This window comes from Phalacrocorax aristotelis, chromosome 2 (assembly GCF_949628215.1).
Source record: "Phalacrocorax aristotelis chromosome 2, bGulAri2.1, whole genome shotgun sequence".
NCBI classification, from domain to species: domain Eukaryota; kingdom Metazoa; phylum Chordata; class Aves; order Suliformes; family Phalacrocoracidae; genus Phalacrocorax; species Phalacrocorax aristotelis.
In genome coordinates, this window is record NC_134277.1 from 84,217,477 (window position 1) to 84,230,564 (window position 13,088).

Consider the following 13,088-nt stretch of genomic DNA (forward strand, 5'->3'; position numbering starts at 1 on the left):
ATCTTTAATTCTGATATTTTTTATTTTTCATCAAATCAGAAAATTTATCTGATTAACAGCTAAAAGGCAAAGCTTACAGAGTGGTGTTCAGAGCATACAGACATACTTTACAGCTCTGTATAAAGCATTAGCTAAGAAAACAGAAGTCCCAATATGTAGTCTCTAAACTGTAGCGGGAAATCATGTGGAATGGTAGTTGTACTCTGAATAAACAGAGCCTCCACTTTGGGGAAAAAAGTCTTTTTTTTTGCCTAACTGGAGTGTCAAAATGCTTTCGTAGCAAAACTTTGAGGCTTTCTTGACAGGCACTTTCACAGTAGGTTAGTGAAGAAAGTATGGAAGGTATGCCTCTGGGTCCGATGTTCGTATCTGCTCTGAGGTCTCCAGGGAAATTAGATCCTTACTTTTTGTATTAGGTTATTTTCTTCAGAATTGTTAACATTAAAAATAGCAAGGCAACTGTGCCGTATATATTTCTATCTAAATCCTTCATAACACATAGCTCCACAGCAAAAACTGATGCTGCATCTGAATGGTACAAATATATTTGGAATCATGATTTGTCTGTCAAGTTAATGAGCTGAATGATGCTAACTTTGAAAGGAGTAATTGGAAGGTAAATGTACGCTCCCTACCCTTTTTTTGGCCAGGCATTCTAACCCGCAGCTTTCACAAGCTGCCTTTTCTCTGTGCTCAGCAAATCAGGCAAGAGTTAGGCAAAAGACCAATATGGGTGTGTCTTATAAGATGGTGAGCGTGCTTGTGTAATACAGTGAAAAAGTTAAGCATCTGATGAGCTACATTGCACTGAAGGAGAGTTTGAGAGGTGGGGTGGGGGTTGAGTTAATACTTGTGATTCTAAGTGTTCTTTTAGATGGAAAGAGAACACTTTGCCTCTATTCAATACTATTCAGTACGAAATTACTATTATCAGGTGTTTCTTAGGAGAGAAATACAGATGTATTAGAAAATCACTGTGGTGGATTTTAAGGTATAATAGCATTCCATTCATGCTAAAATGACCTGTCAGCTGCTTATGTGAGATATCGCCTTTCACTAGCCCTGTTTCTTTGTCCCCCATCAATGAGCAGTACAAGCACTCAGATTCTATCCTCTACCTTTTAAAATAAGGAGACCAGAGAAGAAAGTCTCTGAAGAATGAGAGAACCAATAAATCTCAGTTTTTCTGGTATTTTCTTCTGAAATAGCCAAAATCTGTTCATCCATTCCAGACCCTACCCTGATTTTCTAGAACTCTTGGAAAAAATGCAAATGGGAACGCAACCTGTTAGATGAGTAGACAACTGTTGATAACTGTTTTCCTGGAAGCAAGAAAATCTATAGATAAAAACGTACTGACGTTGCCCAGCACTCTGGGTGGCAAACTCTGGTAGGTGACTGACTATACCTGTTGGATGGGTATGTTTTTGTTGTGTGCAATTAAAAAAAATAGATTCATTTTGTATCGGTAACCTATTAATCTTTAATGATTCCACAAGATTCCAACATAAAATAATGAAACCATGAATAAAGGTAAAACACAAATTAATGTGGGCAGACCTTCACCCTTGAATACAACAAGCTTAACTAGAAGACAGAAAGGTCACAGCTTTTCCACCTCAAGTTAGAAATTATTGCCAAACTGGGCTACAGAAATACACCATTACAGTATTTAGATAAGCTATAGAATAGGGGGAAAATGCATTTCTGTTCTTCGAAGTGACCTTATGTGGTTTGCAGGAACTCTTATTCTAAGTTTAGATAGCAAATAAATATGACTGAATAGTTTCCTAGAATATTTTAAGAAAATTATACTGACTTTAATTCGTATTTGTTTACCTTGCCATATAAACCCAAATACAGTAATTTAGTCAGTTTTACCATTAAGTCCTGAATAACTGTGAAGAGACCACTAGCTCCAGCTTGATTTTATTACAATATTGAACTTCAAATGCATCAAGGCATCCTTATATCTGCTGTGTGAATATATTTATCTGTGTGACTGTATGCATTTGGGCTATTCAGAGATGAGAAGACACTGCATTTAAGTATGCAGACACTTTTGCTGTACCTTTTACTAAATCTCCAGCAGAGATACAAAAAGCAACTTTTGGTGTCCTAGTTAATATGGCACAAATATTGAATAGCTTCTCAACCAGTGAAGAATCCAGATCTGCAAAGATTTACATGCTTGCTTTGCTGTACTCGAAGTGAGACCCCGTGATTTTAGGTGTTTTTGTTCCCAGTGTACACTGAGGGTGTGCACATTAACAAACAGTTCTGTGCAATAGAAACCGATCTATGAAGTTAAACAGCGGGAACTGAGGATCCAATGTCCACACCATATGTTTTTGGGATGTCTTAAGTCAGACTAGCTCTTGCCTGCTCACTGAGCCTAAATGGCCATTAGCAGTCAGAATAAATCAGATGTGCTTCTAAACTGCATCTTCTGGTTTAGTTTCATCTGAAGGAATCTAGTTAGCATGCTCTGAAACTGTTCCATGAGGCAAATTGAAGTACAACAAGTGGGAGAGATGAAGGATTAAATTCGAAAGCATGCTTCTCCTCACAATGAAGATGTGAAACTGAACACCCTAGAGTGGAGGTGATGCCCGAGTCGTTAATTTAACCGAGAAGCCACTTTCAGATGCAGAATTACATGAGAGCAGCCTGTTCTGATATTATTATTCCTGTATTTTAATACTGGGCCAAAGGAGTCTGTAGAAAGCAGCGTCTGTAGAAGGATAAACAAGTTGGATGAAGACTGGACCTTTATTAACTTTCCGATTTTTCATTTTCTTATTTCTTATGTGAAGTGTTGGGCAATGATAGCAAAAAAGATTAATCATTAAATATCTTGAAAAATACAGTAAAATGTAAAATCAGTTGTCTGTATCTGTGCAATACTTCTGCATTTTATCATCTACAAAGTGTTACTCATAAGTTATCCCACTTAGTGACATGCTAAAAATTGTCATTTTATTTTTCTAATGGTATTTGTTAACAGCATATAAATATTTGTCTTTTGAAACCCATATCTTTCTAATTTGGATCCATCATTGGAATTCCAAAAGTTCCAGTAGTTATTTCATTTTCAGATCTTTGGTGCCTTCTGATAGCTAGATTTTTTGATTTTGTTATTCCCTTATAATCTGTTATTGATTTTGTGGGCGTTTATGCAAATTATTGTAAATATACACTTCAACATTAATTGGTATTGTGGATGAAGATAACCTGAAGTCCGTAAATATGAGTTGTTCAGAAATCTAAGCAATATCCAAGTTTGGGGTCTATATGTGTGAACATGCATAAATATGCATGCAATTTAGTTACCTTTTATGTTTATATGTATGTAATTAAGTTACATATGCATATATAGAGAGAAAGAGAAAAAGGTTTTTCAAATGAGTATAAATAGATTTCCTTAAAAATAGGATAATAACATATAGAGAAAATGTTATTAATTTCTCAATTGTAGAGTGTGAGGACTGTAGAGTATATATATATTTGTCAGAAGATTATATCTTTTATCAATTAACTTTTATTTTCCTATGTATACAGGTACATCTGTTCTACAGGTGACAGCCACAGATGCAGATGACCCTACATATGGAAATAGCGCCAGAGTAGTGTACAGCATTCTTCAGGGACAGCCATATTTCTCTGTTGACCCTAAAACAGGTGGGTATTTTATGTTTCTGCCAGTGTGATTTGGCTAATGCATTGCAGTTAACTAAGTCTGGTAAATTTAATCCAATGTACAAAAAGCAGGTGCGTAGAATTTGATGTTTTAAATTCCTATTATATCCTACTTGTTGCTTTAACACTATGAAAATTAAGAATTGCTATGTTTTGCTAAGTACTAAAAAGAGCCTACTCAGTACAGAATTAATGCTGCATCATGCCATGATGCGAGTGAACCATTCAGCCAAACTGGAATAGCACTTTTTCATCTTTTCAAGCCTTTTTTTAGGAATTGACTCAAGTGTGCCTAATACATTATGATTTTAAATGCTTTGTTTTGCATGAAGGATAAGCTTGGGAACATTATTGAATGTGTGCTTCAACACATATACCATAATAAATTAATATCATACTTCTGTTTATAAAACTGCCGTATTGCCATCTCACTGAAAATTTATTCTATGATTCAAGAAGTAGAATGAGCTGAAATATTTATGCTTAAACTCTATGCATCGCCCTCTCCTTTTCTCCACAAAATGTAAGTTACGTATAATGAATCCAAATTGCTTTCTTTAAAGAGAGGAGAAACCTCTTTTGGGGAAGGGGGTTGTTACTAGTTTTGGATTTTGTGAAGAGCATTAACTTAAATATTAATATGATGGTGTATTTTTAGTGCATGTTTATAGTCCTTAATAATGAGGAAATAAAATTTAAGAAAGTACTTTTTAAATCTGAATTTTGTAACTGTTTTTCCCTATCTATAGCAAAGCTTTAATACTGAGGGGAAAGAATGAGGTATAGTGATCCCTACACTTAACTGTAGGGAAGAATAATGATTTTTAAAATGTGCTGAAGTGAAGTAAGTGTGGTGTAAATAGTTTTCATTGTCATGTTTTTACATTTAAGTGTCTTTGCTTGTGTGTGTTAATATCTGTGGAACTTAGAGGTATATGCACGCTTCATTACCAAGCGAAGTATATCTGTGCCATCTCATCTAGCTTTAGGCTTAGGCCTCCTTTGAGTGGGAGGCTGGACTCGATGACCCCCAGAAGTCTCTGTCAACCTAAATTATTCTATAAATTTGTGAACTCATGTTAGGAAGGCCTAAGAGTGCAAAGCCTGACCGAATCATGTTGGAGGACTGTAGAAGGTACCTGGAGGCAAACCTGATGCAGGCCTGTTCATACAGACTGTTCTGGGAATCACTGCTGGCGCACGCCTTACCCAGCCATGTGTGAGTACAGTCTGGCAAAATACTAGCTGGCACAGGCTAAAACCACTCAGAGGTACACATTAACAGCTAGGAGGTATGGAACATTAGTGATAGAGTGTTCAAGCTCTCTCTGCCCTTGTTTTACTTAGAAATACAATGCTGGTCTACATTTCTCCTTCTGTTTTGTCACTCTGAGGCAATGGCCTATATTTTCTATTTTGATAATGGTGTAGAACTTGTAATCTGGAACTGCTTTTCAATCGGTGAAGAATAATAATGGATGTTCTCAGTATCAGGTCTGTATCACAAAAGAAAATAGTACTGTTATATCACTGTTTGTATGTCTTAAAGAAAGCAGATGGGACTGTATTTTCAACACCCAAGCCTTAGGCTTTGACAGGCAATTAATAACACTTTATGAATTTAAACTGTTTTTAATATATGTATAGAATATGAAAATGTTTCTGATACCTTAGTATATTAAAATGGCAAAAGAATAAATAGCTTATGAGGTAAGTAGATGCTGAAACAGTGAAAAAAAAATGGAGAAGGCTTTTTTTATTTGATAAGTTGGTTTTTTTATATAATTCCAGTATAGCAGTTAATTTAATTTGGCATGATATAATGGGAAGAAATAGAATATTGGAAATGATGGGAAAGTCTTAAAGAATAGAGTGTTTCACTATGAAGTTTCACTTTGAATTTCTGTGGTTTAAGACAGTCATTTTCTAAAAACATCACTCTTCTGAATTTGAAAGCGTTTCTGTGACCTATTTTTCCTAAGGCTTGAATTGCTCAGTTCCATCTTAGTTATAGTTTATCTGGAAGTTTTCTGAATTTACTGTGATGTGCACAAACTTCCTTTAAAAGAAAGAGGTAGAAGGACCAAAACAGGAAGAAGACAGAGAAAGGCCCCAGCATTCATGACTAAATGTAACATTTGTGAAGGCTGAGGATCTTTTATGGCTATCAGTGTAGCTTCTTGGAGCTATCAAAGGCAGACAGCAAGCATCTTAAGAAGTCTTCTGCTTCTAGCATAGTGTCACCTAAACTTGGTTTTAAACCACTTGCTATCTGAAGACTTAAATTATGGAGTTTTAGGAGCTTAGATTAGCATAGTTTAAATAGGATTTTAGAATTCATACATCTAAAATGTAATAGTGGGCCAGCACTAAATTACAGATTTCTAAGTAAATAGCTGTGGTTTTGGCAGAAGAATATCTTTGTTAGCTTATCTGATAAAAAGCTCATCTCTACATGCCCAAAGGAGGGCAGAGGTGCAGCGCTGGGAGAGTAGCCCCCCTGCCCTAATTAGAAGCTCAAGCCTGGGCTCGTCCCAGGACTGTCCCAGGACAGCCTCAGCTTCATGGGCTGAGGCTGAAACCCATCATGAGGAGTCAACAGGAGATGCAGTCCTGATCACCGTTCAGGCTGAGGGCACTACTGCCTACAGGGGTATGGAACACAGTATGGGATGGAGGGAAGAGCATTATGGTATTGTACTAGGTCTATTCTGGGATGTTTAGAGGAGGAATCATAGGCAGGGAAAGGGAGGGATTGAGACAGATTAGCAAGAATAAAGCAAGGCAAAAATAGAGGGGTAAGGGGATAAAGGGGCGAGTCCTGTGTAAACAGGCTCTTGCTCAGTACCATTGTCTAGTCGTACCCAGTGTTTGATCAGCACGGTCTGTCCTGTATCTTCTTATGCTCCACTTCTAACTAGTTTCCTAAGTAAAGGGACTCTCTGTATGGAAGCATGTATGGAGGTTTAAGTGCCAGCACTTGGGGGTGGACCACGGGTCCAAGGGTCCTGTGTGTGTCTGTGGTGCCAGCAAAGAGGAGAGTACAGAGTGTGTGCGTATTGCATGGGTGTGAATATCAGTGTGGAATCACCACTGAGTGTCAGGCTGAAGTAGCCAGTGACTCGGATGAGTAGCTTGAGTGCCAGGTATCCATGTGGCCAAAAGTCTCGGCCAGATACCGGAGAGATCAGAGGGTTCACAAGTCAGCTGTTGTAGGGGCCCAGAGGTCCAGACTGACTACAGGAGCGACTGTGTGGTCTGTGGGTTTTCTGAGGGGCCTGTTTGCATCTGTGTGTCTGTGCATAAGGCAAGGGGAGACCAGGCAGCTGGGAGCCAGCTCCTGGATAGCCTGGGTGTCAAAGCCAGCTACTGAGAGCCCATAATGTATATGTGGGGGTGTCAGTGGGCATGCAAGGTAACTGGGAGGCTGGAGGGTCCAGAGCCAGTTACTGGATACACTTGGTGTCTAAGGCCCATTGCTGGGGGATCCATAGTGTGCTGCGGTGGGTGGGGATGTGTGAGTGTGCCCAGGATTAAAAGGCATCTGTACCAGCAGCTGGAGGGGAGCTTCAGGCCTCAGCATTGTATGACCAAGTGCCAGCAAGTGGGGAGACTGGGGATCCAGGTGCCAACTACTGGATAGACCAAGTGTCTGACGCAAGTTACAAGAGGGATCCATTTTGAGTACATGTGTATTTCCAACTAAAGTGTCCTTCCTTCTGATCAGCCGGATCAGGATGAGGCTGTTTGTGCCATTTGTGTTTGATGGCTGAGTGTTTCTGTCCGTGTCACCTACTGTGTGTATGTGTTGCACCTGCGTGTGTGCCTCTTGGGAACACACACTAAGCCTCACTACTGCTTCTAAATCGCAGATTAAAACCAGGGAGCTGCAGCAACCTTACCTCTATCAGGCTACCAAGTTTGGCAACTCCGAACAAAATTTAGTTTTTTCAGGTGATTGGCTCTAAGGTCTGTGTTTTCCATTGTTGTTGTTGTGTTTTGGGGTTTTTTTTGTTTGTTTGTTTTTTGTGTTTTTTTTTTTTTCCCCCCCTGGGAAGAATTGTAAACTCTGTGCATAGAAATGTGCTGCAACTATGTTGTTGCGACTGTGAATGTCAGAACTACTCTCCATAATACAAAATGCAAGATTTTCAAAATCCTTTGATTTTGAATGGCTTTCTAGGAAGTGTTTTGTATTTGTTTTTATTAATTACCTTTAGTAATTAGCTATGGGATGTAATAGTAATTAGCTATGTAATTAGTAATTAGCTGTGATAGCCTGTGTTAGCTCCTGTTTGCTTTTATCCCCACTTGCAGCAAAATATTCTTATGAATTTGTATAAATAAGTGTGTATTAATAACACTGTTGAAGCAGAGAGAAGTCAATATCTAGATCCTAGGTGTATTTGCAAAGAATACATGTGTAAGTTTATATGATTTTTTAAATCAAAATATTCAGGGAACCCCAGATAAGAAGAGTCAATTATTCTTTTAGAGAACCATTAACCTCACTGTAAAAAAAAAAAAAAAGGGTTATCACTGAAGAGTAGAGCAAATAATTTATTAATACACTTAGTATTTTAATATGGTTGCCACTCTCTGTAGAACTCTGAACATCTTTCGAAATGCCCAAAACCACATGAAACCTTTTCCTGGGAGTTTGAGCTACAAATTTAATACCCCACCTTTCCCAAAACATGAGGCCTTTTGATCCATGAAGTTGATGTAGGATATATCCCTGCTTGTTCTTTGTTTATGTCAAGTGTGGCTCATCAAACAGCAACAGTCAACATTTGACAGGTAACCCAACCCCAGAAGTTCATTTTTGACTGGGGAAACCTTAAATTGGACACTGTTTTTTTCCTAACAGCTATAGCAGCCCACTTTCAGGAATGAAAGTGAAACCCGTAGTCCAATTCTACTGCTTACATAGTAAACCCATATCCGGAGGATGTTAGCTACACTCAGCTCTTACTAGGTGCATCAATCTTTCTGAACAGAATGTAGGGGGTGAATTAATCTGTGAGACATTTGTCCTTTCAGAACAGCAGTTCTGGTTGTAACTTTGATGAAGTAAGAGGTAGAAACCCCATTCATTTCAGGTTTGAATTAAAATGTAGATACTGGTGGAGTTGGAGAGAAACATTTATCAATTAATTGAACAACTATGAAAGATTAGATATTTTTATTTATTTGTATTTATAATGATCAGCTGTTAAGGCAGTAGTATTCCAAAGTTATTAATCATGTATCAGCTTGTTTGGTTCTGTTTTCCTTGAAGATATTAAATAGTAAAGAAATATGTGTGCCTATTTATGAAAGAACGTCACTGCAAATTAGTACAAACTAATTATGAAGTGTGAGAAGAGTGTCAACCTCCCTCTGCTTTCTGTCTTAACAATGATATGAACAATGGATTTAAGCATCCCTATAAGAAATGACCTATTCACTACTTATCTAGTTTGGTTCCTGACTGAGAGCACAATACAAATAATAAACATAGTCAATGGCTGAATAGATGCTTCCTAATATAGAGATGAGCCTTCTGAACACCAAATGAGCAATCCCTGAAGTTCAAGAATTTTGTCCTCATCTGTAACTATTATTCTTATCCTTTCTTAGAAGTTCTTGGCCATAGTTCATACAGGAATGGCAGATTTTGTGGCATTGTAATAGATAGAGTGTAATTTTAAGGTTGCATGTGTATTATTCTGGGAAACAAGAAAACTTCTGTTTATAAAGTTCACAGATTTGATACTTCTAAATAAATACTAATTCTTAAAAATATTGTTAATTAATGAAATCTGTTAAAATGAAGTTCTTTTAAAACTGAGGCAATAATTATGGTTTTAATGTACTAAGGTCTACTTCATTTCCTTATTTTAGAGAAAATATCTTAAATTAGCTTAAAGAGGAATTGAACAGGCTTACCAGTACAAAAAAGGAAGAGCACCCTTTACCTGCTTTAGTAGAACAGTCTGCCCTGGCATCCCAGATAAGAATCTACTGTGAAAAATGGACTTAATTCTCACAGTTATTTTGTGTGTTCAAAGTATTTATATAGTATTACAGTGTTCCTTAGAGTTATTCAAAGGATAACGTAGGCCATCAGATGAATAGGCAGAGAGATATGACCAGCTGAACAATCCACTGTTTCTTTTAGTGTTCTAAGGGCTCTGTTTCGGTACAGCTGAAGATTTTATGGTGCATTGGTACAGCTTGTTTAGGTTTTGTTGCTTAGGCTTTGTTTTCCATTAGCATGGAAACTGCACAGAAGAGTCTTTGCTAACCAAAAGTGTACAAAGAGGAGGAGCAAAACGGTGTGCTGAAGATGCATAATAAGGGTAATACCAAAGCAGCGGCTCTGCTTTGGAGCAAAAGTCTCTACAACCTAGTGCAGGGTTTCTTATGGTGACAGATATTTGCTGGGCCATCCTCTTACCTGTATATACTGATGCAATTTTTGTGATCCACCCCCAGGAGATTTTGTGGTCTGCCTACTGGAGCAGGACTTTGAGGAGCAGAAGGTGGATCAGTCACTCACCAGGACCAGTGTTCTGGCACTGTACTTGCTTTGCTGGTTACCTACCACCACTATCTATTCCAGCATCAATCATATAGTTAAAAAGGACAGCCATAGGAGGCAGGAAACAAGGGCAAAAAGGTTGCCGGATGTTCTAACCTTGTTTTCCCTCTCCTGTGAGGTGGACCATGAGTATTGGAGATTGATTTGAGAAGTAGAGAATAAACTATTCCTTGTTTGTTCCAGTCTTGTCTGTTTCTGTGTTTGTTATTCTTTCATCCTTTGGTGTTGTGAACAACTACTATGGACAATCTGTGTTGTCCAGCCACAAGTTATCCTCAAAAAAAAAAAAAAAAGGCACATGTTTCTGTAACTGCTAATTGGCAATTGGCAAGTTCCCAGATCATATTACCATCTTGGCTTTCTAACCAGGACTACTACAATGTGGTAACTGCATTCCTTTTGTTGGTAGACACACTTTTTTTTTTTAACCTTTCATCTGTAAATACACAGATATAGTTTTACACTTACAACATAATGCCTACTTATTGTGGGCTAAGCCCAGTGGGTAGCCAAGTCCCACATGGCTGCTTGCTCACTCCCCTATGATAGGATGAGGGAGAGAATGGGAAGGACAAAAGCGAGAAGACTTGTGAGTTAAGACAGTTTAACAGGTAAAGCAAAACCCACAGGCACAAGCAAAGCAAAATGGGGAATTCATTTACGACTTCCCATGGGCAGGCAGGTGTTCAGCCATCTCCAAGAAAGCAGGGCTCCATCATGTGTAATGGTTAATTGGGAAGACAAATGCCATCATTCTGAACACCACCCCTCCCTTATTCTTATTCCCCCAGCTTTATATGCTGAGCATGATGTTATATGGTATGGAATATCCCTTTGGTCAGTTGAGGTCAGCTGTCCCAGCTGTGTCCCCTCCCAACTTCCTCTGCACCCTCACCCCACTGGTGGGGTGGGATGAGGAGCAGAAAAGGCCTTGACTCTGTGTAAGCACTGCTCAGCAATAATGAAATCATCCCTGTATTATCACCACTGTTTCCAGCACAAATCCAAAACATAGGCCCATACTAGCTGCTATGAGGAAAAGTAACTCTACCCCAGCCAAAACCAGTACACAGGTGAATCACTATGTTTATTTGTTCAACCAGATTTTAAGTCGTGATGTGAAAGCAATGAGACATACATGATCATATAGTCTGGATTCTGTTGGCACACCCTTTACAGTCTTTCTCTTAGGTGTAAAATTGCTATCTGCTCACGATTGCCAGGTTTTGCTTTTACCTTCTATGGGACATTGGAAAGGGCTCCTAATGTTAATGTTTATTAAGCTTGGTTTTCCATACTTCTAGACATTCACATTTTTTCAGATGAACTGATGATATTAAGGAGCCTGCTGTTTTCTGAAGGTCCAAAAAGCTGTGCTGTGTCCATTACAGAAGTTACAGATTTTGGTGTGAGAACAGCATTCCATGCAAGTAAGACGTACGTTTTCCAGAATAGGATTACTTCTGTGAACAGCTGTTTCTCTCTGTGTCTTTGTACTTTTCACAAGGGATATATGAACCATTAATTTTAAGTTCTTTGTTTTTAAACAAGGAGGACTAGTGTTCCATCCAAACAAAGTGTGGAAATTGCATGTGTGATAAAATGTGTATAACTTCAGGGAAAGGGAATGAATAAGATTTCACCCTAAAGCCACAAATACATTACTTTAATGTTTAGCTCAACTGGGATGAGAGCCAGGACACTGACCCAGAAGATTAATGCACTAGACCCTTTAAAGACTCAGCCCCTAAGGACCAGTCCACATGTTAGCAATACTTTTGCATATCAGTCTTTATTGTTGTGGAATTAAGCAGTTACTTTACTGTCTTTAATTGTGCTAACAGGTGTCATTTTTCTAGACAATAGGTTACTATTGGCATCTCTAGTTCTACAAGAAAGAATTACTGGGACACTGAATCTTTTTTCCCACCCTTAAATTTGTGGAGGTGCTCTAATTCATACACAGCTCTGTTTCTTGATCCACATTCCCTTTTTCCAGTTTAATTTTCTGTTTCGCAAGTTGTTGTGGGTATTGGTATTATTGAGGATAATAATTTCAGAAATGCAGTTAAAGGGTGGCAAGGAAACTGCAGTGGCAATGAAAATGAGAGGGATCAATATTGAGGTACTATTCCAGGAGCTATGTTATCTGTCAGTTTGGTAATATTAAGATGCCTGCTTATGGTTGGAGACACACTGGTTATGTATTTATTAAATGGCTTAACTTCTTGTATCTCTATTTTATGAGTTTTTTACAAATATATTGTGTTAATAATACTATTGCTTTAATAATAATTTTGAGTAAGTTCACATTTTTGCCTTTCATATTTTGAGAAATTACTTTTAACTCACACTGGAGGTGGAGAAAAGTCCAGTAGTGGTAAACTTGTGAAAAGGAAATCAGGTAGATAATATTAAGGAATCTGTTTCCTTTAGTAGTGATATATAAACACAGAGTTTTATAATGCGTGCAAATCCTGTGATTTTAAAACATAGCTACTCTCAGAAGTAATGCATAATCTATGTTAGAGCAATAAATATGCATGCATCTGGTTTCCTCTCAGTCTTCGCCTTTTAGAACAATACATACATTTTCAGTTACTATCTGCATAAAAGTGGCTGATGACATATTGTCTTGTAATAAACCATACAGAACAACAAACCTAGGATGGTGATGAAGCTGTTCCAAAGATTTGTATAAAGACAATACTTCTCAAGACATATTGTCCAGCAAAAATGATTCAACTGCAGTTGAGATACCTCCTAAGAAAACCTGAAAAACAGTTTTATAAAATTAACACAA

General features: G+C 37.9%; 1 protein-coding gene across 1 annotated transcript in view; it reads left to right on the plus strand.

The window, feature by feature from the left end:
• CDH18 (cadherin 18) overlaps positions 1-13,088 on the plus strand; it is a 205,976-nt gene that overhangs the window by 63,234 nt on the left and 129,654 nt on the right. Inside the window, exon 4 of the mRNA XM_075084232.1 lies at positions 3,562-3,681. Coding sequence (XP_074940333.1) covers positions 3,562-3,681 — 120 coding nt within the window. The remainder of the gene's footprint in view (positions 1-3,561; positions 3,682-13,088) is intronic.